Here is a 24,742-nt window from a genome sequence, read left to right as displayed (position 1 = left end):
TAATCTATTACAAAATAGTTACAACAGGGATTTTATGATAGATACAACAAGTATGGTCATTCTTTTCAACAGAGTCATTGGTTACAAGTTTTTATCAGTGACGGGTAGAATAGTTCCTATATAGACCTGATTCTACACAAGGATAAAAAAAGTCTCCTCTTCCTTCCTACTCTACGCACAGCCTCACCAAACCTCGCACCCTGAGAAATCAAGCATTTTGCTAAGTAGAACCCTGGAGTTCTAGAACAGGACACCATGTTATTTCCAGCTTTCTCCACTGACTTTACCAAGATTGCAATAGGAATGGGGAGGCTTAGAGGAAACAAAGGCAAAAGGATTCTGAACCAACTGTTCTTTCAATAAATATTTTTAAGACCAAGTTATAACTCTGGGGCTTTAGCACTTAGTGAAGTGCTAAAAAAATAGGCTTCTTAAAGGAGAACTTTTGCCAGTAAGGTAAGAGATGCAACCAAGTCATTTAGTTATTCAAGCGCTAAACGATCATTTGCCACTTTTGTGCCTGGAATATAAACTCAGGGAGGCCAGAGACTCGCTGCTCTGTCTTGTCTCTCTAGGACAGAATTTGGCATGTAACAGGTACTCAATAAATATTTGTGAAACAAATAAATGATTGCATTGCAGTCTTATAATGTCTTAGGTATTGTGAGAGGCGCTACAGGTTGTGAAATAATCCTATCCCTGTCCACATGGAGCTTTAAAACTAGTTAGGGAATTAGAAGCATACACAAACTAGCTATAAACATCCGCAAAGGATGTTCAGAGATAAGGAAAGATTACTTCTATTTACGGATAGTAAAGGAATTTTCAGAGAGGAATTGGTTAAAATGGAAAGGATTTGCAGAGATGAAGTCATGGAAGCACATTCCATGTGGAGTTGACATGAGCAAAAACATGGTAAGAGCAAGAAGTATAATAATGAACTATAGTTTATTTAACTCTCATTCTGTTCAATCAGAGTTAAATTTATTACTTTATGTAAACTTCCGTGTCTTCCATATCCCCATTCCCAGGAGGAAATAATTATTCTTCACACTTTTCAGATAAGAAAACCAAGAAATCATAGTAATTAATTGGTAAAGCCTGGATTTGAATCTAGGCCTTCAGATTTTACAGCCTGTGATCCCAACCACTAGGTTATTTTCAGTGAATAGCAATTATTTTTGGTGTACATATAAAGTGTAGATATGGGGGAGAAGAAGAGGGATATGACTGGAAACTCTGCAGAGTTAAAATGCTAGAGGGTGCATGGGTGGTTCAGTGGTAGAATGCTCCCCTTACATGCGGGAGACCCGGGTTCGATTCCTGGACCATGCACCCTGCCCCCGCCCCCCAAAAAATCTAATGAAAATGCTAGAAGGAAGTAGGGATTATCACTACCAAATAAAGGTCTTTGGATGGAATATCTAAGTTGAGGCTAAAGAGAATGGTAAGAAAGCATTTATTTTCAGGCAATTTAAAAATGTTCTTTTTTGCCCTTTGGTATTTCTTTAAGTTTGAGTCCATAAATGTATGTTTCTAAATATTGTATTTTTAATGATCTGTTTCAATCGATTTCAATTCTAAAATATTTAGAAGAGGAATATTGATTTCTCTTCTAAAGTGTTATTCAGCTGAAATGTTTTCTTATGTTTTCTGACAGATAGGAAACCTTGTTTTTCAAAACATTAGTCAAAATAAATTTAGTTAACAAATAAAACATATATATCTCCAACAATTAAGACAGGCTGTGAACTAATGTAAGAAAATATGTAGTGAAGTATCAATTTTTTCAGCTATATTCTAATAAAACTATTAACAATGATAGGAGACTGTCATACAATTACCAAATCTTATTATATATTATTCTCTTTTTTAATTGTATAAGAATATTCATAAGCATTTTAATAAAGTTAATGAAAAATGGGATTATTCGAATAAGCTTACTTGCTGTGAAAGTTCATAAACTTTAAAAAATAATTGCTTTCAGAAGTATACTCTTTAAATAGGAGTTCAGAAGAAGACATTTGCACACCAGTGTTCATAGTGGCATTATTCAGAACTGTCAAAAGATTGAAGCAGCCCAAATGCTCATCAACTGATGAATTGATAAACAAAATGTAGTATGTATATATGATGGAATATTACTGAGCTGTAAGAAGGAATGGAGTCTTGATGCATGCAACAACATGGTTGAATCTTAAGGACGTTATGGTTACTGACACAAGTCAGACACAAAAGCACAAATATTTGTATGATCTCGCTGATATGGAGTAATTATAATAAGCAAACTCATGTGTTTGTTGGTTTCAGAGTTATTCTAGAGTTAGAATCTAGAATCTAGATTACCAGGGGATAGAATGGGAGTAGAAAATGTGTAAGTGATGATGAACTTGTGCAGAATTTCTAATTAGGTTTATTATAAATGTTTGGAAATGGATAGTGGCGATGGCAGCACATTATTGTGAGTGTAATTAATAGTGCTGAATTGTGTATGTGAATGTGGTTGAAAGGAGAGGTTCTTGTTTGTGTGTCTTACTCAAAGGAAAGTCAGAAGCTAAAACATGGGACTGTATGACACAGTGAATCCTGTTGTGGATGATGGCTGGGGTTGATAGTACAAATGTAAATATTCCTTCATTATAACAAAGGTACGCCACTATTATAAGGTGTTAATAATAGGTGGTATATGGGAAAAATACACCTAATGCAAACTACAGTCTATAGTTGACAGTAATGTTTCAAAATTCTTTATTAATTGTAACAAAGCACACCAATGCAAAGTGTCAACAGTAGGGGGGATATATGGAAACATTGTATTTTTACATGACTTTTATGTAAACTTACGACTTCTGTAATTAAAAAAAATAATTAAAAGACATTATGTTAAGTGAAAGAAACCAGACCCAAGTACTACATATGGGATATGATTCCAACATAAATAGAAATAATTCAATAGAGTCAGAATTAGATCAGTGGTTATGTAGGACTAGGGAAGGATGGGGGAATAGAGAAGTGACTGTTAAGGGTTATGGGATTTTTCTTCTTGAATTAATGAAAATGTTCTAAAATTGATTGTGGTGATGAATGTAAAACTCTGTGATTATACTAAAAGCCATTGATTGATTGTACACTGTGGAAGGATTGCATGGTATGTGAATATATTTCAATAAAGCTGCTTTAAAAAAAAGTGCCCTTAGAGATTGGTAGCAGTGTCTAGTTTAGTTTGTCGGTGGGGAAACTAAATGCCAGAGAAATTACATGATTTCCCTTATGTCAGTAAGGGGTGGTAGAGTTGGTAGTGGAAATGGGGAACATGGGTCATAAAATTGCCTAAGATATTGATTACTAAATCGGGGAAGAACTCAGAACCATCAGCTTTCAGCCCTGTCTTTTCCAGTGGGTTGCATGTTTAGAAATGAGCTGCTTTATGCTAAACGATTACATTAGAAATCCTGAAATTCAAAGCAGATAAAGGAGAAGTGGTATTTCTTGTTTGCTTTACCAAAAGGTTCAGTGTATGGTTCTTTATAGAGAGAAATTTCCTTCACATTTAAGGTGGTTTCACTTTTAATAAATACTTTGTAATCTTTCAGGGATACATAAGCTCAACACATGTGAACAGAACTTTTTTTTTTTCTAACCATCTGTGCAGGTTTGAAAGGATTTATGTACCCTAGAACAGCCATGATTTAAATAAGCAATCTTGTGGGAGCAGCTGTTTCTCTTAATCTCTCTTCAGCACCGTATGTTACAAACTTGATTGTGTTATCTCCATGGAGATGTGACTCAATCAATGTGGGTATTAAGCTTGATTAGATAGAAATGTGTCTCCACCCATTCTATGTGGGTCTTGATCGGTTTACTGAGATCCTATAAAAGAGGAAGCATTTTGGAGAAAGGAGGAGAGTCAGAGAGAGCAGAGAAGAGTGACAGAGCCACGAGAAAGCCACCACAGAGAGCGCGGCAGAACCATGAAGAAAAGTCCACCAACCAGCAACTTCGGGAGATGAAAAAGGAAAAACACCTCCAGGGGAGATGGAGCGGAAGCTAACAAATAACACCGTGTTCACCATGCGCCCTTCCAGCCGAGAGAGAAACCCTGAACTTCATCGGCCTTCTTGAATCAAGGTATCTTTTCCTGGATGCCTTAGATTGGCCATTTCTATGGATTTGCTTTGATTGGGACATTTCCATGGCCTAAAAACTGTTAACTTGCAGTTTATTAAATTCCCCTTTTTAAAAGCCATTCCATTTCTGCTATATTGCATTCTGGCAGCTAGCAAACTAGAACACCATCTCAAGGTTCAATAATTATTTCATCCTCTTGAAAATGAGTACTTTATAAGGGTAGAAAAGGCAGAGAAAGTGAGAGAAAGAGGGAAAGAGGGACGCCACATAGCTTGATATCAATGAACATAAATCTCACACTCTGTATGATGATTTGCTGTTAATAAAGCACTTTCATTATACTCCCTCCTGGAAGCTTCGCTATACATGTCTAAGTTATTATAAACATTTTATAATGTAGAATAAAGGAAAAAAAAACTCATACATGCCATACTCTTTATCACTCCCTTTCATTGATCACTACTATTTCAATCTACTCAATTTATTTTAATCTTTGTTCCTCCCATGATTTGTTTATTTTTATTCATATTTTTTATTCATCTGTCCATACTGTAGATAAAAGGAGCATCAGACACAAAATTTTCACAATCACAGAGTCACATTATGAAAGCTATATCATTATACATTTATCTTCAAGAAACATGGCTACTGGAACACAGCTCTACAGTTTCAGGCACTTCCCTCTAGCCACTCTAATACACCTTGAACTAAAAAGGGGATATCTATATAATGCATAAGGATAAGTTCCAGGATAACCTTTCAATTCTGTTTGAAATCTCTCAGCCACTGACACTTTATTTTATCTCATTTGCTTGTAGGTATATTGATCAAGGATCCAATTTATAGTGAACTAAATTCCCACCCTAATCAAAAGGATATGTAAGGTTGACTGTCATGGCATAAATGTAAGATTTACCTTGGAAAAAATCCTAGTGCAATCTTTCTTATCCCTAAAGATAACTTATCATATTTTCCTGAGGCTATGGCTTTGATTTTATGGGAGAATGGAATATTTGATTATGAGTATGATGCATGCACTCTCCTCTCTATCTTTCCCAGAGTGGTCCCCACTTAAGAATGTATATACTTTGGGCTCAACATACTTGTAAAAATGATCCAGCCTTTAGTTTTTGTAAAATGCTTAATGGTTTACTGAAATGAAATGGTTTTTCCATGTGTTACGGCTCTCTCGCCTACCTTCATTTTCATTTCCCCAACCTGACAATTTACTTCAGTAAAAGGATTCATATCTCATTGGATGAAATAACACAGGTATCTTCATTGCATCTACATTTTCTGGATTGTAAAGATCCAGCACATTCTCACTTACACATTCCTGTTTATGCTACCACTGGATTCGTTCCATCTGAAAGACTTGATTTCTCTCCCCTCTTTCTCATCGGAGAGCAGGTGGACCAAGACAGTTCTTTGGCAATTCAATGACTAATATCTCTTGCGAGAGACACATCTCTCCAGTCTGCCAAGGAATGAAAATTCAGACAATCACATGGGTCATTTTGAATAGTGCCAAACAAATTCCACCAAATGCTGCTGCAAATTTTTACAGCATGTCACTGGGAGATTTGGTGATGACGACCCCCTAGAATGTACAGTCTTTTGCCGACACTCGGCTTATCAACTACTCCAGAGATTAGGCAAAGCGATGAATAAAGACCACCATTTCATTATAAGCAGGGCTGTAACCACCCACTGGGGAACAGCATAACCTGTTGTAGCTTAAAAAAAGGAAAGCTCCTTGGTAAGAATGGAAAAGTCCTGAAAGCCGTCGTGAGAGTCTGCTTCTCAGGAGGTGATAACATCCCCAAATCTACTAGGATTTTAGGTTCAACCACAAGACTTATATACAAACAAGACCGGGAAGTCATGTCAAAGGGCAGAGCAAGACCACAAGACCATGCATAAGGCAGCTAGGCGGACCAAGTTTAAAACCAGAAAAGAAGCAGCAGCAACAGCAGCCCAGGAAGGCGGAAGAACGGCGAGGAAAAGCAGAGACGCCAAGGAGGGATAAAAGGGGAGGAGGGAGTCGGAAAGGGAGGGGAAAGAGCAGAGAGCTGAGCGCGGACGTCAGGAACAAAAGCTCAGGCGGAGTCTGGCTGAGGCACTAAGGGAGCATGGGGTGTTTTGAATAATTATTAAAATTAGCATGTGTCTGCGCCATCCTGTGGGTGTGGCGCAGAGCAGAGTGTAAACTCTAGCCGGGCTGGAGCAAACATTGGATAGCGGTAGCAGCCTGCCAGCCAGCCCGAAGAGTGCGGGGACCAGCGCGCGGCACGCCGACCAGCACTATGGCCTCGTCTCAGGGGAAGAACGAGCTGAAATTCGCCGACTGGATGGCAACTCTGCCGGAGAGCATCCACAGCATCCCCCTCACCAATTTAGCCATCCCAGGTAGGCGCGCAGAGACAGCCCGCGGGGCGCTCGGCTCCGCTCCACCTGCCCCGCCTTGCTTTATCTGCCTCTGAGTGGTAACTTGTTACGGTGCCCGCGGGAGCAGAACTCGCCTCCAGGGCTGGGTCTCGGGCCAAACGAGCGCGTGCCTGGGAGCCTCTGGCTTCCCGGCATTTTCCAAACCTTGGGGACCCTAGCGCCCGGAGTCAAGGTGACTGCTTCCTCCCTGGGCTTTCGAAGCTGGCTGTGTGCACAAGGCTGGGGCATGGGGGAAAGAGGCTTTCACGATTTTTCCCGCAAATTTGGGGGCTGGAGGGCGATTTCTGGGTCTGTGGGGTGGCGGTGCACGGTGAGCGCCCGCGGTTGTCTTGGGGACTCGGCTCCAATGCGTGGACATCCGGCTCCATCCCTAACGCGGAAATGAGAGGTTTTGGTAGGTCTCTGGTGGAACCTACTCGAGTCATTAATATTCGTCCTGGTCTCCTTTAAAGAGACAAAGCGCTTCCTGAAGTGTGATGAAAGTTCAGGGACCTGCGACGGCGTGATCCGTGTCCTTGAGATGGAACTGAAGGGGGCGAGGGGCAGAGGGCACGGTTTCCTCTTCTGCGTGGCCCGGAGGACCCGGCCCCCAGTCCGGAGACCGGCCCAAACGCGCCTTAGCACCGTGCAGCGCCTGGGTCAGGGAAGCCAACCGTTGAGGACCCTGTGTTAGCTGCTCGGGACAGAAGTCGGGCAGCGGAACCTGCGAGAACAGCGGCGGAGGGGTAGGGTTAGCAGACAAATTGTGGAAAAAAGATTACTGCGCCGGTGTCCAGGCAGCCTAGAAGGAAGGACTCCTTGGACAAAGCGAGGAAGAGACGGAGGGATTGAAAGGCTTCAGCATGGCGCGGCGACTTGAGCCAGAAGGCCGGGCTGCCTTCTGGGCTGGAGCGCACAGCAGCTTCTAGCTCAGTTGTCCAGGAGGGAGGGTCGTTTCAGGGCAGCCTACCATGGTGACAGCTGGGGACACGGCCATACCTCCCCACCAACTGCGCTGTGCACTTGGGCGGAGGGAGCAAATATCTGATCTTCCAGGACCAGGCTGAAGGGCAAAATGCTTATTGGTAGTCGACCTCCCTCTCCCAACATCTCAGTCTGGTTATCAAGTTCAACCTCCAGATCTGTCTCTGTTTGATCTGTCCTGTCCAACACCCTCTCTAAGCCACTGAGAGAGAGAGAGAGAGAGAGAGTCAGAGAGAGACGGACAGAGAGAGAATAACAGAAAACAGGGATTCTCTTGAAAATTCTGAGGATCCAAGCAACAGGACTGGAATTGCCCAGTAACTCAAATAAATGGTCCTTAGTCAATTGGCTGCTTGGTGGACTATGGCAGGCACAGACTACCCTTTAGGCTTGGTCCTGGAATGGTTTGTCTCCTTTTGCCCTTCTTCAGAAGTTAGCTTTTCAAGGGCCCAGGGATTTCCAGGAAAAGAACAACCCAGCTTCTCAACTCTGCACTGGCTCTGCTACCAGAGTGAGCCTGGGGATTGCTCTTTTAAAGGAGACAGTAGAAAGTACACGACTTCCTTGGCAAAATTCCACTCTCTTCCCAAAATGTGACATCCTCTTAGCATCATTCATTTTTATCTGATTTTTAGACAGCTACTTTCACATGGTCCAATCTGAGCATTTCTGTACACATAGGAGGTAAGAAAGGCAGAGACTGCGAGACAGCCTTATTGATAGGTGACTCTCCAGGGATGTAGAGAGGTCAAAGAGCCGAAGTTCACATAACTAGTTCTGAGAGATAGGATACCAGTCCGAGTGTGCCTTACATTTCTGTAATACCTCACTTTTCAAACCCTGTCATGTGTACTGACTCATGGGTCACATGATCCTTCCAAAAACCCTGTGAAGCAGCAAATGCTGGTACTTTTATCTCCATTTTATAGGTGAAAAAACTGAGAATCAATGAAAGCAATCAATTGGATCAGTATTCTGACCCCTAAACTGGAATTTAGGGGAATTAGAGAATATCTGCTTAGGGAATATCTCCTGGGAAGTTTGGAGGGAAGGGCTTTGGGGTTCATATCTGGATAGGATAAGAAGTACTAACCAGACATTAGTAGGAACGGGGCAACTATCCTTTTCTCCCCATAGGACTTGCTCTTGAACAAGACCTTTAGACTTCAAACTTTGAAGACAATGATCAGAGACTTTGGTATTCTGGTGATCTTGAAGTAGACAAATAAAGATGATCGAATTGGGAAACCATGTGAATTTCCACATTTTTCTTAGCTCCCCTTAGTATTTTATTCTGTTTTTACCCCCTGCAAATCCTCCTCTTCTCATCCCCAACACTTCAGAGTAAATGAAAAAGATCCAAAACAACATTTTTCACCAAATCATTGACTCTAATTGTTTCTGGAAGGTAGGTCTGGTAGACCCATACATATAAAATTAAGTTTGAAAACATCTTCTTTGGTACTTTTCTGCATTACTCCACACAGAATTTTTTAGAGAAAAAAGCAGTCAAACTTGGATAGAGAAGACTAATTGGAAACTACTAAACACTAATGGAATAATTGCCTTAAAATCATGCTAATAGCTTCCTGGCTGCTACATGTTTACTTGGCCAGTTGCTACAGCTTGAATTAAGTAATTATCTCCACCATTTAAAACCACTCCTGGTGCACCACACAAGTGTTTCTGTTGGAGGGGAACAGCTGCTAGGTCATCCTTCAAGCCTCAGGTTTTTTTAGGTGAAGCAATTGGAGAGTGAAGAATTGCTTAATTATGAGGCCACCCACTTGGGGCAGCTGACCCAATTTACTCATGACTAGAGGAAAGAATAAGCTGCAGGTGTGAAATATTTACCACAAAGAATGAAGTTTAGACACCTCTAAATATTTCTTAAGTGTCTACATCTTTAATGCTCTCTTTAACTGTCTCTCAGTGGCTACTTTGCATTTAAATGGCCTCATGATTTGATATTGATGTGCTGAGGAATTAAGTTAGTAATTGGTATTAGTAGTTTCACTTTTAATTTATTTTTCAGAGGAATGGTACTGCCAGAACATATTGACAGGTTCTCTGACTTTGGTCTCGTTTATCATTTCTTCCTCTCTCTGATGGCACCAAACTAAGTTTTCATTCAAGCATATTTATTTAACAATACCCTGGCATTTGGATTATGAATGACCTTCCTTTCACTATAGGCAGGTGAGAGAGGAGAAACAGAGATAAAAGCAATAAGACAAAGTATAAAATTTAAGTAAAGGTGAGTCTGATGAATTTTTGACGTCTACGAAGCAGAGTTCTAATGATGGCTCCAGAATTGTTTTAAAGACAACCATGATGGATCCAACAAGGTGTTGCTTTCTCTGGGTAAAGTGTTGTAATGTAAGGTGCTGGCAATCTGGGCTTGTATTGTAGTAACTTGACCATCCAATAAAGAAATATTGGCAAAAATGGAATGGGCTGGAACTTCAAAGTTTATGTTTTCATAAACTGGGAATTGCTTATTGTTCAAGAACACAGAAATAGTGTAGAAATTAATGAGTGTACTTGTCAGTTTTGTTCATTTCTTCAAGAAATGCCAACACCAATGAAAAAGAAGTTTCTCTTAGGGAAATTACATGCTTATACAGCTTGTATTAGTATTTTAATTTCTTCTTTCACAGTGATCCCTGCCAGCGTTCCTGGCACCAACTGTCTTCCACTGTCTCTTTATAATTTGCGATTTCTACTTTGATTAGAATGAGCTAATCTACAGGAAAAATTTGGGACTTGGTCTGATTGTACAAACTTCTGAAAGTTTTTGCAATCTTTCAAAGCAATCAGAATGCAACCAAATTGTTTAGGATGACTGTCCTTGTATTGCCCTTGCAATCCTGGTTTTGTCTTTGATTTGCAAAAAAGGAAAAGCATACTTTTGGCCACATAATTTGTTTCTAGTAGGATTTTTTTCTTGATGAGTTGAATTGATTCACCAACTATTGTTGGCCATTGTAAAGTGTTATTTATGCCACTTTACAGTTTACAGAGTCTCAGGTCTTGCTTCTCAAAGTTGGTCCAGGGACCAGCAGCATGTGCATACCTGGGGGCTTGATAGAAATGTAACGTCTTAGATTCTACCAGCCAGCCCTATTTAATCACAAGCCACATTTTCACAAGATCTCTCTGTGATTTGAATATACATTTAAAGTTTGAGAAACACTGCTTTAGGGCATCTCAAAGGGAGTCCTTTATGTAAGTGGCAGAGCCAAATTTAAATAAGCATCTAGCTACTAGGCTGTTTCTATGGGTCCATTAAGTCTATCCATGACTGATCGATCTAATTTATAATCAGGCTTAGAACCAGAACCCTATATTTGACTCACGGTTAATGGCCCCGGTTGGGAATATTTCTGATAACTGACATTATAGTTTATCATGCACCTTGAATGATTAATTGCTGCTTAAGTGTTCTCATTGCTTCTTAAGTGTTCAAATTAGGGCACTGTAATAAATGCCAGACCTTTCCCCTCATTTCCTTAAAGTCATGCTGTTCATTGATATCAGCCATCAATAGCACTTAAAATCAGCCCATCTGGTGCTACTAGTGGTCACTAATGCCTACTTAGAAAACATTCCTGCATTGGTTCTTTGTCCATTTGGGCTCATTTGTTTGGGTACAGACCCGGCTACTTTGGTTTTACTTTAGCATTGCAGGTTGATTCGATTTGTCTGTAAGCTAGATCTTATCAACATTACTTGAGTAAAAATTGCACCATGAATACAAATTGCAGTAATAAACAGCATCAAAGGGTTCTCAAAAAGCAAAGGTAAACACTGAATTCATTTCTGATAGAAAAAAATGATCAATCTTGTTTGCATTTGCAAGTCAAGCCTCATTTATTCAAAGCACGGTTTACATAGGAATGGAAACAGGACTAAGTATGGTTTTAACTCAGTTGTGTGATTTCAGTTATTTGGCATCAGCAGTGTTCTAAAATAGTTAAATTCTAGGAAAAAAAGAACACTTCAATTGTTAAAATGGATATCACAAAGTTTATACATTAAGGCTCGCACAATTTACTTGTAAGAAAATTTCTCATACCCTTACTTAGAGGTTATTTTCACTTATTTTATTTCAACCCTACCCAATTGAAACATAAAGCGTAAATTACAAAGAGGAAGAAGACTGCTGGTGCAATTCATCAGCAATAACAGTAGGGAAGATTTGTGAGGGGACACTACAAGAGAGGATGCAAAGGGTAGTGTTTCCTAAACCCTACAAGCCCAAAAATAAAACCAAGGTCGTAGTAATTATTGGATTCTGTTCCTCTCCAATACTGTTTACCATGGTGGTCAAAGGCTCCTGGAGTTAGGCCCCCAAACAGCTCCAGCTGTGGGAGCTGCTGATGTCAACTTCTAAACCTGCTGACTCCATCTGTCATCATTGGTGAAGCTGTGAGTCCCAGCACTGCCAGCATATGTCAGTCTTTATGCTTGGTATGGATGTCACCAAAAGAGCTCTTGGATGTTTATATTGGCTCTTTTGTTGTTACTCCCATGACCTGAAATCCAGGTATGAATTTATGAGAAATGGGCAGAGTATATTCTGTAGGATAGCTACTGTGCTATACTCTGCATCACTTTGAATGTTAGCTCCATCTGTGGGCCCTGCGTGTGTCTGTATGTGTGTGTGAGTGTTGACTTTCTTTTAGGATAAATTCTTTTCCAGGAAGCTTCTTGATTTCTCCTATAAATAGGCCTCTATTTGGCCTATCTTATCATACCTCCAGATAGGCCCACAAAGGTCTCTGATAAGGAGTCCAGCTGGGGTCATTATGGTTTTCATCAAGCGGTCTGGAATGATGTAAATAAAGCCACATAATCTGACATATTAAAGTAATTGATGTTCTCCAAGCCTTCAAGAAAACGTTAAATTGCGCACACACACACACACACACACACACACACACATTTTAATTCTTGCTGCTTAAAGGAGAAGGCTTTGTTACCTGGAAAATTCATTGTTGCCATTGGGGAGGCTCTCACCCACAAGCATTAGTTTTTTGAATCCCAAGAACATGCCACCATGATGGGTACACAAAGACTTCCCAGACACAATGATGGGATTTGATGCCCTCAGGAAGTTTGTGTGTCCAGTACCTCTCCTGATCTGGTTAGGATTAGGATCAATCTCAGAAGATTGGGGACAGAAAATTATATAAATTATATATTCCAGAGAAGAGACAAGTGAGAGAGGAACCCCGCACATTTCAGATGAAATTCTGCTGGCAGAAGCTTTCTACAGCACCATATGCTTTTATTATGCTCTATTAAGAGAGGAAGCTAGGTCAGGAATAGAGGGGTGGCTAAACATTCTTGAGAAGCAGCCAGGATTAGTCACCTCCGGAGACCAGGTACTGAAACAGATGGTCTATTGATTTGTTAGATGTGCTCTTGTTATGCTCCTATATTTCCTTACTGTTCCTGGGAGTGGACAGCTCTTATACTACTCTATCTTAAATGCCAACCATATTATGTTCACAAAGAAGAATTCTTCCTGTGATTTACTTTAATGAAACAGCCATGTTGGTTATCTTTAGTCAATATTGTAAATGATGATTTTGTTCCAATTTACTTAGAGAATTTGTAATTCATAAAGGAAAACCGACTCTGATGAATGGCTCATAGTTGCCTGCTCCTTTTTCCTGGGGGCCCTTCTGACTTGTTATGTAGTAAAAAGGAAGATGCACTTGAAGGAGTCCTGATAGGCCAAAGGGATTTATCTCAATAAATGTCTTGGGCCATACACTCCTGTTTCCATACGAAGGAAGAGAACCAAGACAGCCTCAGTGCAGAGTTAGTCCCAAATATTCTTCAGCCATGACCTGCCACTAGGCTTTTTCTCAGGGAAAAGAGTGATCAGAGGATGTAAAGATCCTGCTTTGAATGTTACTTTGGGGTAAGGCTACAGAACTGTGAAGTTTTGTGCAAACTCTATCACCGTCTCAAGTACTCATTTCTCTTACAATCAGCTCAAAATGCTTGGTTCAGCATTATGATCACCCTCTTAGAAATGTCCTTGAATCTCTTGTCTTGCTCTTTCTTCATCAACTTACCTGGTAAAACCCCAGCCCAGTAAAACTCAACGTTCTACCTTCTCCTATCCTATACTTCAGTGGCCACATGTTGCTGGAGAAAAATTACACAATCTTGGACTAAATTCATGTTTTGACCATGGTTTGTAAACTAATCTTGTAGACAATCTTACTATACTTCTCCAATAAATTATTTTTCCTATGAGGTGATAGTTTCAACCTTTTCCTTATTCCTAAAACCAATACCTCCTCCCCACTGTAGACTGATGACATTACCTCTTATAGAAAAAATAGATGCAAACAGAAAAGAACTTCCTCAGTTTTACACTACCTAATATATCAACCCACCTGCATCTACTTCTGCATACTCTGTGTTTTCTTTAGTTAAGAAAAAGACATGGCCCTGTTTTACCATCTCCTCCACTTGTGTTCTGGATCCCATCAACTTGAAACTCTTCAAAGTTTCAGCTGAAACTCCTGAATTTATCCCCTTTCTCCTACATCATCATTTTTGTCTCCTTGTACTGGCTCACTCTTGTCAGAGTGATATATTCATATCCCCTTTTAAAAAAAAAAAACTTTCTATGACCCCACACTTGCCTCTATCCACTGCCTTATTTCTCTGATGCTTGCAAAAATACTTTGTCTATCTTCAGGTTATTTCCCTATTTCTTTCTAGTTCACTTTAATCTCATCCCCTCATCAATGCGCTGAAATTATTCTTCTCAAGGTTTCCAATATCTTGTATTTTGCCATAGTGAATGGTTAATTCTCTATCATTTTATTTGGCCTTTCAGCAACATTTGATATGGTTGGCCACACCTGTCTTCTTGAAACATATTGTTCTCTTAGTTTCTTAGCATATTTATTTTGTTTTTCTTGTTACTGGCTGCTTTTGTAAAGCCATCTTTGCTAGCTACCCCTCCTTTTCTTGATATCTAGAGTACCCAGGCTCAGGCCTTGATTCTTTATCTATAACTACACTCTCCCCTTAGCTGACAATCTAATCCAGTAGCATGAAATTGCATCTATGTGCTGTTGACTCCCACGTTTCTATCACTATCCCAGACACCTCTGCTGAATTCCATTCATACTCCTCCTACTGACTTTTCAGTATTTGCATTTGAATGTCTTATCGATTTCTCAAACTTAAATGACCAGACAAGAACTATTAATTCCACCATCAATTGCCAAGTTTATACCTCATTAAATTTCCCTTCTCTGAAGTAACTTGCATCGTGACCATTCACTTATTCAAGCCCAAAACCTTGGAGATGTTTCTGTTTTCTCTTTTTAACTCAATCCTTAAAACCACCTTGTCAGAAAATCCTATTGGTTTTTCTTCCAAAATATATCCCAAATCCTCTCGCTTCTCATTACTTCCACTCTCACATGAATTACTCTAACAGCGTCTTAACCAGATTCAGGGCCTTACCTTTTGCCTCTGCACAACCCCACATCCACGGAGTATTTTTCAAATCAGATACATCATTCACTTATCAAAGACTCCGTGATAACTTAATCATCTGGTGGCTGTCTGTCTCTTTGACCTCATGTCCTTCCACTCTTTCCTCATTCTCTAGTCCCTCCTCTCAAAGTAGTTGACCTTCACGCTCGCTGGACTTCTTGTCTTAGAGCTTTGTTTGGAATCTTCCTCCAGATCTTCATAAGCCTTTCTCCTCCTCTTCCTTCTCCTTCTCTTCTTCCCCTCTCTTCCCTCCCCCCCTCCCTCTCCCACCCCCCTCCTCCAACTCTTCCCCCCTCTCCTTTTCCCTCTTCTCCTTCCTTTTCTTCCTCTTGTTCCCGCCCTCCTTCCTCCCCCTCTTCCTCTCTTCACCCTCCCCTTCCCTCTCTCCCTCCTCCTCCTCCTCCTCCTTTTCCTCCTTCTCCTTCTCCTTTCAGTCTCAAATATGATGCCTTCTCTCTGGGAGACATTCTCTGATCACCCTAAAGCAGTCTACGCCGTCCTCATCAGTTTTCTAGTAATTACTCTGGTTTGTCTTCTTCATGGCGGTTATGAGTAGCAATAATTAACTACTTTGTTTGTATATTTATTATCTACCTGGCTAGAGTATAAATTCCTCAAGATCAGCATCTTTCTAGATTTGCTGGTGCTTAAAATATATATATGAGCTACAGTCAATGTGCAATAAATGATTATTGTCTAACAAATGGTAGAACCACTATAGAGATTCTGACCTTGCACAAAGGTTTCTGTTGATTTTGTGAGCAAAGGAAACTAAAGAAAGTTGTCAGGTCAGCTCCATCACTCAAAATTCTTAAACAAATTCTAGAGAAAAAAAACTAAATTAATTTGAGCAAAATGATGATTTTTAATGCCCTCTAAAAAACTATACCAGAGCCCAGTGTTAATCATCCAAATTTTCTCTCCCTGGGATTGAGATCAGGGGACCAGGGACCCTAGCGTATAGGGGAAGGGCAGCATGAGATGATAATAGTTTGTTTTCTAATCATGGCTCTCATGGTTGGGAATTTCATTTTTCATTTAAAAATATTTATTGAGCCCCTGCTATGAGCTAGGCACTATTTGAAACACTGGGCATATCTTTGAGGGGGAAGAAGACCAATATATCTTCATACGTTGAGTTTATAGTCTAGTGAAGGAGACAGACAAAAAAATAAACAAATAAGGTTTGTGATATATCAGAGAGTGATGAGTTCTATGAAGGGAAATAAAGCAGGAAAGTGGATTGAAATTATGAAACATGCGATTGGAAAAGCCTCACTGACTAGTGAACAGAGGCTGAAATAAATGAAGGAAGAAGTCATGTGGATATCTAGGTCGAGGGCAGTTCAGTCAATGAGGGCCGCAAGTACAAAGGTCCTGAGGTAGAAATATACTTTGAAATAATTGACTAGTTATTTTTTTTCAATCTTATTAATTTATAATACTGATGAGCTGGAGGGAAGTTTAATGGTTTATCTGAAGTCGTACATGTAAACTAGGGGTGTAACCTAAATTAGAACCTCCTCGCCCAAATCTCCAAACTCCCCAGAGCAGGAATCTGTTGTTTATCAAACTGAATTTGTTAGAAATTCAGCACAAACCATAAATAACACATAATTCAGATAACCAGAAACCTTACAATCTTTAATGTGCTTTAAGCTTTATTTTGTACCCTATTTTTTTGAATGACACATATGAAAATTGAACAAAAAGTGAAGTAAAAGCTTATTTTAAACAGCAGCTTTTAGCTATTATAGTACTAAGTATTCAACCCATTTTCCTATAACTTCTAAATTTTTGTGCTTAATGATTATTGATCATAAGAAAGACTTTGAAGAAATATCAGGCTTGACTATGCCTTCAGAAAAACTATGTTATCTTTAATATTGTTTTGGTTTTTGCCTTTTTTTTTTTTAACATGGCAGGCGCTAGGAATCGAACTCGCGTCTCTGGCCTGGCAGGCAAGAACTCTGCCACTGAGCCACCCTTGCCCAATATTGCTTTGGTTTTTGAGTTTGTATCCTAATTATCTGTAAGTTGGTAATTCAAGTATCATCTACATAGTGATTTATTTAACCAGAATATAGTAACAATACTAAACCCCACAATTACATTGAACAATCTTGTATTATTTTATTGGACATTGTAAAGGAATATGGGATAGTCTATTAAAATAAAGCAAAAGTATATGTGATAACCACAAGGCAAATGAGGTGATCCACCTAAGAAACCAATATAACCGATTTAAAGTGCCACGTTCAAAAGATATGAGCTGGCACATGACTATAGAGATGTGTCAGCATGGCCAAAGCCAAGAAGAGGTTGAGACTAAAACAATGAAGACAATACCAGGATCTCTCTTAGCTATCCTTGAAGTTAGAAATAGTATAACGGAGTGCTAGAACATTGCTTGGGACAGACAGTATGAAATAAACAGATAATAAAGAGAAAGAACACTACCTAATTCAGGCAGAATGAGTTGTAAGTTAAGAATCTAGACTCTGGTTTCAAATCTGTGGTTTTGAAGCCTGGCATCACCATTTATTAGCTGAGTGACCTTGGGCAAATTACTTAATCTCTTTGTGCTTCAGTTTCCTCAACAAAGGAGATAATAATAGACTTCACAGGAAAGATGTTGTAAAGATTAAATGAGGAAATACATGTAAAATGCCTAAGGGTGACTGTGTACAATACAGACTGTTCTCAATAAATACTAGCTATTAATATTTCATTTGTGATTTTCGATCAGGATGAATAATCTTTAGAAGAAAGGTGAGAAAATAGCAAGAAAAATATTTTCAAATGTGCTCAAGCATTTGTGCCAAGATAATATATATCCCCACATACTAAGGGGGGAAAATCCTGAAATAATATAACAGAACCAAAATAGTCCTGTTTTGGAGATTGTGAAAAATAAGGGTTCTCTAGCTCTCAGTTCCCTTTTCTTCATTGCCCCTCAATTACAGTCCCTTGGCTTTTCGTCCTCCCTTTGCAGGTTCAGCCCTGCCTTAGTCAGGCTCCAGTAGCAGTCCTACCCATAGACTGGTGAAATTGACAAGAACTATTTCAACACTTCACTTATGTCCAGCCCTCAGCTTCTCTGATGAGGTGGGTGCAGAGAGATGAGCAGTTTGTTGTAGGAGGGGTAATTTTAGCAGCCTAGATCAGGAACAAAATCTTCCTTTTGATGGAGAAGCTGCTGGCCAGGCAGGTACAGGTCTGCTATGGGAGAAACTCTGCATTCAAAGAGGACAGTGGTCAACAATAGTTTTGGTTCAGCAGAAGGGTGAACAGGGTCCTGTATAGGGGCAGAGATAATAGGAAATCTGAAGACAGATTTCCTTGAAACATAGTGAAGTTGTAGCCTGATTGAATTTCCTTGCATGATATTTAACTTGTCCAAGTCTGTGTGGCCATCTCTCTTAACCGAGCTTTCAAGCTTTAACATTTATACGTGTTGCCTGGTGACCAGATCCTACCTATACATTTGTTACTCCTAGGTAATTTTGACCGCAACCTGCTTACGAGTAAATAACCTCAAAGTTGAGAGGGCACCGATTTCAAATCTAGTGAACCAATTCCCCTTTAACGTACCTCTGCCTCACCCTTACTCCCTTCCTGGGGGAAACCACAATAAGGATATTTGGTTCCTCTCCTTCTGTCTCACTCTGTCTGTCTGTCTCTCTCGCTCTCTTTCTCTCCTGTGTAATGGACCCTGTTTTCCCTTGTGGTCCTTCATGGTTTGCTGTGTTCTCCCCAGGAAACTATGACTATAAAAAGTGTTTAAAGCTCTTCTGGTCTCTCTCTTGTGATCTGCCTGGAGCCTTAACATGCCTCACACAGGTTAACATGTGCAAAACAATGCCACCTTCGATGACCACACTTTTCTCTCCAGGATTAAGTGCTATGACCCTAAATCATACCAACATACTAAGATGAGAAGAATTCTAAGTAATTCTCAAGGCTCCTCCTTCCCTCCCAGTCACAGAATACCTCGTGATTTATGTGATTTATGAGAAAACTCCATGTTGTTACAAAACTGATTGATACATTAGGTAACGAAACCTATATTTTGGAGATATTTAGAAACTTGAAGATTAATTGGAGCTATTAGGATGTCAAGAGTCAATGTAAAGCTTTGCCCTAAAACTTAGAAAAAAAAGAAACGACTATTGAAGAGCGGTTCAGCAGAGAGACCTGACTTAACTATGGTTTGTGAGAAAAGACCTAGGGCATGAAGCCAACTGGGAACTTGGCTGCAAAAACGTGTATGCTTCTTTGGGCTATGCCACCACTCAGAGCAAGGAGTGTTCTAGCCCTGAGGACCCTGTACTGGGAGGAGCCAATCCACAGTGCCACTGTCAGTCTGAGCTTCAGGCTTTACAAAGACTGCTGTGCTATATAGCTGGGATGGGGGGTGGGGGAAACAGGAGGTTTGGAGTACAGGAAATTATGGGGGAATATTTGGGAGATGTGGGGAAGGGCTTTACCAGTCTATTGACTCTGGAGTTTCTGGAAGCCACATCACATAGGAATATAGCCTTCTGTCTTTAAGTACACCAAGGAGGGAATCTCTGGAGTGCTAAATTAAAATAATCAAAAAATATAATTTAAAGCTATGGAGGTTTTGGGAACTGAAAAGAAGAAACTTTTATCGATGTGAACTCCCTAGTAGAAATGTATAAAGACATGCTGAATAGCCATCTTCCAAACATCTGCATTGACAGGTTTGAGCATTTCTGGCTCTGATACTGGGTGATGGGGAAATATTACTTAGTCTCTTTGAATATCAGTTTTCTATTTTGAAATGCATATAAGAATAGCACCCATTTTAAGATTATTGTGCAAATTAAATGGAATAATTCATATGAACCATCTAGCATAGCGCCTGACACCTAGAAAGCACTCAGTGAATGACTTATGGGCCAGATAATGTTACCTAGTGAATCTTTGTCAGAATGGATAAATTCTCCCAGATCAGTATTTCTACCTTACCTATCTTCTGTCTGTAGTATATTTTGGAAACAGTACTTGCTTAATAAATGATAAAATGAGAGAGTGGGAAAAGAAAAAAAAAACTGCTGGACTCAAGACCTAGAAATGTAAGAACAAACACTTTGCAAAAAAGTTGCTTAGAAACAAAAGTATATGACTCGTGCGTATAGTAATTTAAATACGGCTCATCTGCTTTGAAATATGCATGTACACGTTATAGAACATTGTTGTGTATATGTGTTAGGATCCTAAATAACATCCTGTGGTATCAAAGATTTAATTTACCTGATTAAGCATAAAAAATAATACATATAGATTCAACATCCCCTGCCTCCAAAGTACATCTTAAAATGAGCATTGTCTTTTTGGTCATAACTGATACTTTGGACCCAAAGGGTAGAAAAAGTTATTCCTATTAGATGCTGATACCAAAAATTGCATTCTCAAAAGGACAGGAGATTCCATGTTAATGCTTTTGGAGCCTTTAAAAAATATGACTGATAATTCGAAGATCAGTAAAATTAGACCATCTCGTGTATGTGTATTTGTGGTGGTGGAGCATTGTTTCAAAATCTATATGCCTACACATTACTCTTAATTTAAATAGAAAATTAATATGAATTTCTACTTCTAAAATAAATCACCTGTTCAGCATTTATGTATCATGATTGAAGTGCTGTTTTATTTTTAAATTTCTTTCCAAATAATTTTCTCTTTCACTTGTAAAGCACTTCAGTTATTTCAGAGATACAGCGTATGTCTTATCTTATTTGTGCATCAGCACTCTTAAGGTAGAGGAGGATTAAAAAAATTATTAGAGAAGTTGTAGGTTTACAGAGCAGCCATGCACAAACTACAGGATTCCCATAAACCAACCCACCACCAACACATTGCATTGGTGTGGAAAATTTCTTACAATTGATGCTAGCACTTTTTAATAATTGTACTACTTCTTTTAACAGTGGTTAACGTTTTGTTGCAATTGATGAAAGATTATTAAGACCTCACTATTAACTATCATCTGTAGTTTAAATTAGGTGCATTTTTTTCCATGTATCACCCAGTTAATACCTGGTATTAGTGTCCTGCATTTTAAATCATGATTATAAATCAGGAAAGAAAATGTTATACTATTAACTATAGCTAGTAGGTGAGGGTTTTAATCCTTATTTTACAAATGAAGTCTCCAGGCTCAGTGATTTTCTAACTCTCACTCCTCTAGTTAGTTGTAGACCCAGATTTTGAACTCAGGTCATCTAGGTTTCATTCCAACATTCTTTTAAGTGTTCAATTAAGGTGACATGCAGTGCTTTGCTTATTCCCATTGATAATGCAAAACTAACTCACTGTATTTTCACCTGATCTCTCAAGTGACTGAACTTATTTTTCTTTGATTGTGCTAACCTAGTAAAAACTTTGTACTTGTTTACCAGGTTCTCTTTAAATCCCAAATATTTGAGGGTTGTGTTTTCCTGATAGGTCCATGGGGTTCATTTTAATTGAGATCCTTTGTGCCTAAGTTAATATATGTAGGAACTGATCTTAAAATAAATGTGCCCAGTTACATCAAGTATTATGGTTTTTGAAGTAAACACCCACAGGTTTGTGCTCATAATTCCTTGAGGTGCTATCACCGAGAAAGGGCATCTTCTTTAGCTTTGCTTCAGGCTAATGAAGTTAACAACCTTGTTTTCTATCTATTTATCTATGTTCATACTTGGATTTATTGATTAAAGGTGTCCTCAAATCACTTTACCTTTCTAGTTCCATGTTTCTTTACGTGATCATGGACTAATGTACTTTTTTCTCTTCCATGCTTTACTGGTAAGGGATAATAAAATATCATATGGGAAACATCTTCCTGGGATTATATAAAATGTTAAGACTCACTTTGCCTGAGGAAACTACCCAAAGAAATGTTCTCTTCTTGAGTGGAGTTAGTGGCATTGTAATACAACTTGGAGGGCAAGGTCAGGATTCATTCATTCAAAAACCGTATACTAAACACTAAAAATACTCCAGCCTTTGTTAAGTGCTGGGAACGGGGATAAACAAGATTGATTAGGCCTGTCCATTCTAGTGGTAGGAAGGAGACCACAACAGCAAACAACATACAGAGGAAAATAATCCAGTGAAAGAATTCACTTAAACTAGAGGAAATCACACTGATTTTTATTGAAATACCTAATTTCCAGCTCATACCTCTTAAAGAACATCACTTTTCAGTTTCACATTAAAATTTTGAACATGAAATTTCAAAATGATGGTCATGTGCTCTCATAAGCACATTCTGCTTATTATCCATGTGGCTTGAACCCAAGTATCCAATTAGATAGTGAAATATTCAACCATTGTTTTAGAAAGCCCCAAATATCTAGGTGATGGCCTGACCTCTCGCAAGGATAATTTTGTGGATTCACTGCCCACTCTTCACGCCACAAGGGAGGGAAGTTGGTTGCTGCTGTGTTCATCTCTGAGGGCAGGACAGTTCTTTACCAACTCTCTCTTTTCCTTTCACCTTGTTCCTGACATCCCTTACTTTTACTGTCTCTTCCTGGGCCTAGTGACAATTGCTTGTAATCCCACTGCACTCTCCATTTACCTCTAAGCTCAATTTCAGACCCTGGCCAGGATAATATCAGAAGAAAGCATTGGTTTCTTTCCTGTCGCTTTGAGAAACAAGGGATGTATTTGGAGGGTACTTGCTGAGTTTTAGGGTCATCCTGAGCTCTGGGAGTCTGGGGACCGTTGTTCCAGAGGTAATGAAAAGATAATTGATGGGTTTGCTTAATAGGTTGATTCCAAAAGTATAATTTGACTCATTTTAAGGTTGGAAAACTCTCCCCAGGGCAGAGGCCCAGAGTCGTGGGAGATCTTTCTAAATGTATTAGTGCAGAATCTTCAAAGGAAGAGAATGTAGTAATAACCACCCTTATCACAGGCCTGACCTTTGCCAGTTGCTTACATATATTAATTATAATTCTTATAAGAACCCTACAAATTAGTATTATTTCCATTTTACAGATGTGAAAACGGTAATGCGGTTTTCTTCTGAGATTAAGTACTCAAGTCCACAAAGGTATATATAGGTGAAGGAGCCAGACATGTTTCCAAGTCCAAGCTTTTTCTATCTAACTTTATAGCCTAAATAAAACAAGTAAGTCTTGAGTAGCAGTCTTCATTAATTTTCTAAGATTTATCTCCATTGATAATTATGAATTACATTTTTTCTGCATGTTCTACTTTAAGTAAAAGTGCATACTTATTTATGCCATTTTAGAAACAATCAGTATTCATTTATTTTAATATTTTAATGGACTTTTCCACTATGCTCTGACTTTAAAAATGAACCTAGGTATTTTCTTAAATCCTCAATATAGTAAAGCGGCAAAGTTAATGGTACTTGCATTCAGCAAAACTGAGATTAAAAGTTTGCATTATTCCCGGTGCCTGTCCATGCAAAAAGAAAAAAGTTTGCCTTATGCCTTAAACCCTGAATTGTGTTTCTTCTCTGCACCGTTCCTCTGGTTGCAAAATGTCATCCTACCATTTTCTGTCAAACGAGAAGAAAGCAAATGTTATAAATGAGAAAAATGTTCAGTGCAGCTCCATCAGCCTCACAAGTACCTAAGTGGAACTTTAAATCCCAATGTTATATTCAAAAGGACATTGCTGCACAGTGAAGCTCAGAGAGCCTCTCAATGGGTGACTCATTGGTCCTTGACCCTGGGAGATGGCATTTTGATTTTGATTGCTTTTTTATCAAGAGTTTAGAACCTTTCCCAGAATATGGCTTTCAGGGGATTTTTCTTGGCAAGTGTTTAGGCAAAAATCATTTTTATTCCTGTTGAAAGGACTCTTCTTCACTGGAATACAGACAGAATATGGCAAAGCTTGAGTCCCTATCTCTCTAAAATGGATATTTACTGACGATCATAAACAATGCATTTTCCCAAACTTTAAGACAATGTTTAATGGAAAACTAAATAAAAGAAATAAGTTTTAGTAGATTATTTTCTCCATTTACAAATCATTAGTAGCAAACTGAACCGACATTTAATTTTTATCCTTTATATTCCAGGCAGTGTGTTAGGTGCTTTGACAAACAGTGCTTCATGTTTATATGTAATGAGCCAAGGCGGTCATTTTCTAAATTATAAAATTTGCCTCGCAATTCCACTCCTAGGTAGATTCCCAAAGGATTTGAAAACAGGGGCTCAAACAGATATTGGTGCACCAGTGTACATAGCAGCATTATTCACAATAGCCAAAAGATGGAAACAAATCATGTGTCCATTAACAGATGAATGGGTAAAGAAAATATGGTATATACCTGGAATAGAGTTTCTCAGCCATAAAAAGGAATGAAGTTCTACTGCATGCTACAACATGGATGAAACTTGAAAACATTATGCTGGAGAGAAATAAGCAAGGCATGTAAGGACAAATATTGTATTATTGCACATATATGAGCAAATTTTAGAGACAGAAAGATAAGAAGTTACCAGAGGCTGGGAGAAGTGTGGGATGGGGAGTTTTTATTTAATGGGTGCAGAATTTCTCTTTGGGGTGATGAAAAATTTTGGTAATGAATGATGATGATGGAAGCACTATATTGTGACTATAATTAAAAACACTGAATTGTACATATTAAAGTGGTTTGAAATGG

General features: G+C 39.0%; 1 protein-coding gene and 1 non-coding gene across 3 annotated transcripts in view; both read left to right on the top strand.

Annotated features, from left to right (window-relative positions):
* Positions 1 to 1,264: 1,264 nt before the first annotated feature.
* Positions 1,265 to 1,335, top strand: TRNAV-UAC (transfer RNA valine (anticodon UAC)). Its single transcript has one exon. It is a non-coding gene; the product is annotated as a tRNA-Val (tRNA).
* Positions 1,336 to 6,254: 4,919 nt separating this feature from the next.
* PLCXD3 (phosphatidylinositol specific phospholipase C X domain containing 3) overlaps positions 6,255 to 24,742 on the top strand; it is a 152,895-nt gene continuing 134,407 nt past the window's right edge. For both annotated transcript variants that reach the window (XM_077117069.1, XM_077117070.1), the window contains exon 1: positions 6,255 to 6,537. In XM_077117069.1, the coding sequence (XP_076973184.1) occupies positions 6,435 to 6,537 (103 nt within the window). In that variant the 5' untranslated portion in view covers positions 6,255 to 6,434. The remainder of the gene's footprint in view (positions 6,538 to 24,742) is intronic.

Source organism: Tamandua tetradactyla, chromosome 9 (genome assembly GCF_023851605.1).
Source record: "Tamandua tetradactyla isolate mTamTet1 chromosome 9, mTamTet1.pri, whole genome shotgun sequence".
Lineage (NCBI taxonomy): Eukaryota > Metazoa > Chordata > Mammalia > Pilosa > Myrmecophagidae > Tamandua > Tamandua tetradactyla.
Note: the sequence above shows the minus strand (reverse complement) of the source record. Positions and strands in the feature narration are given on the sequence as shown.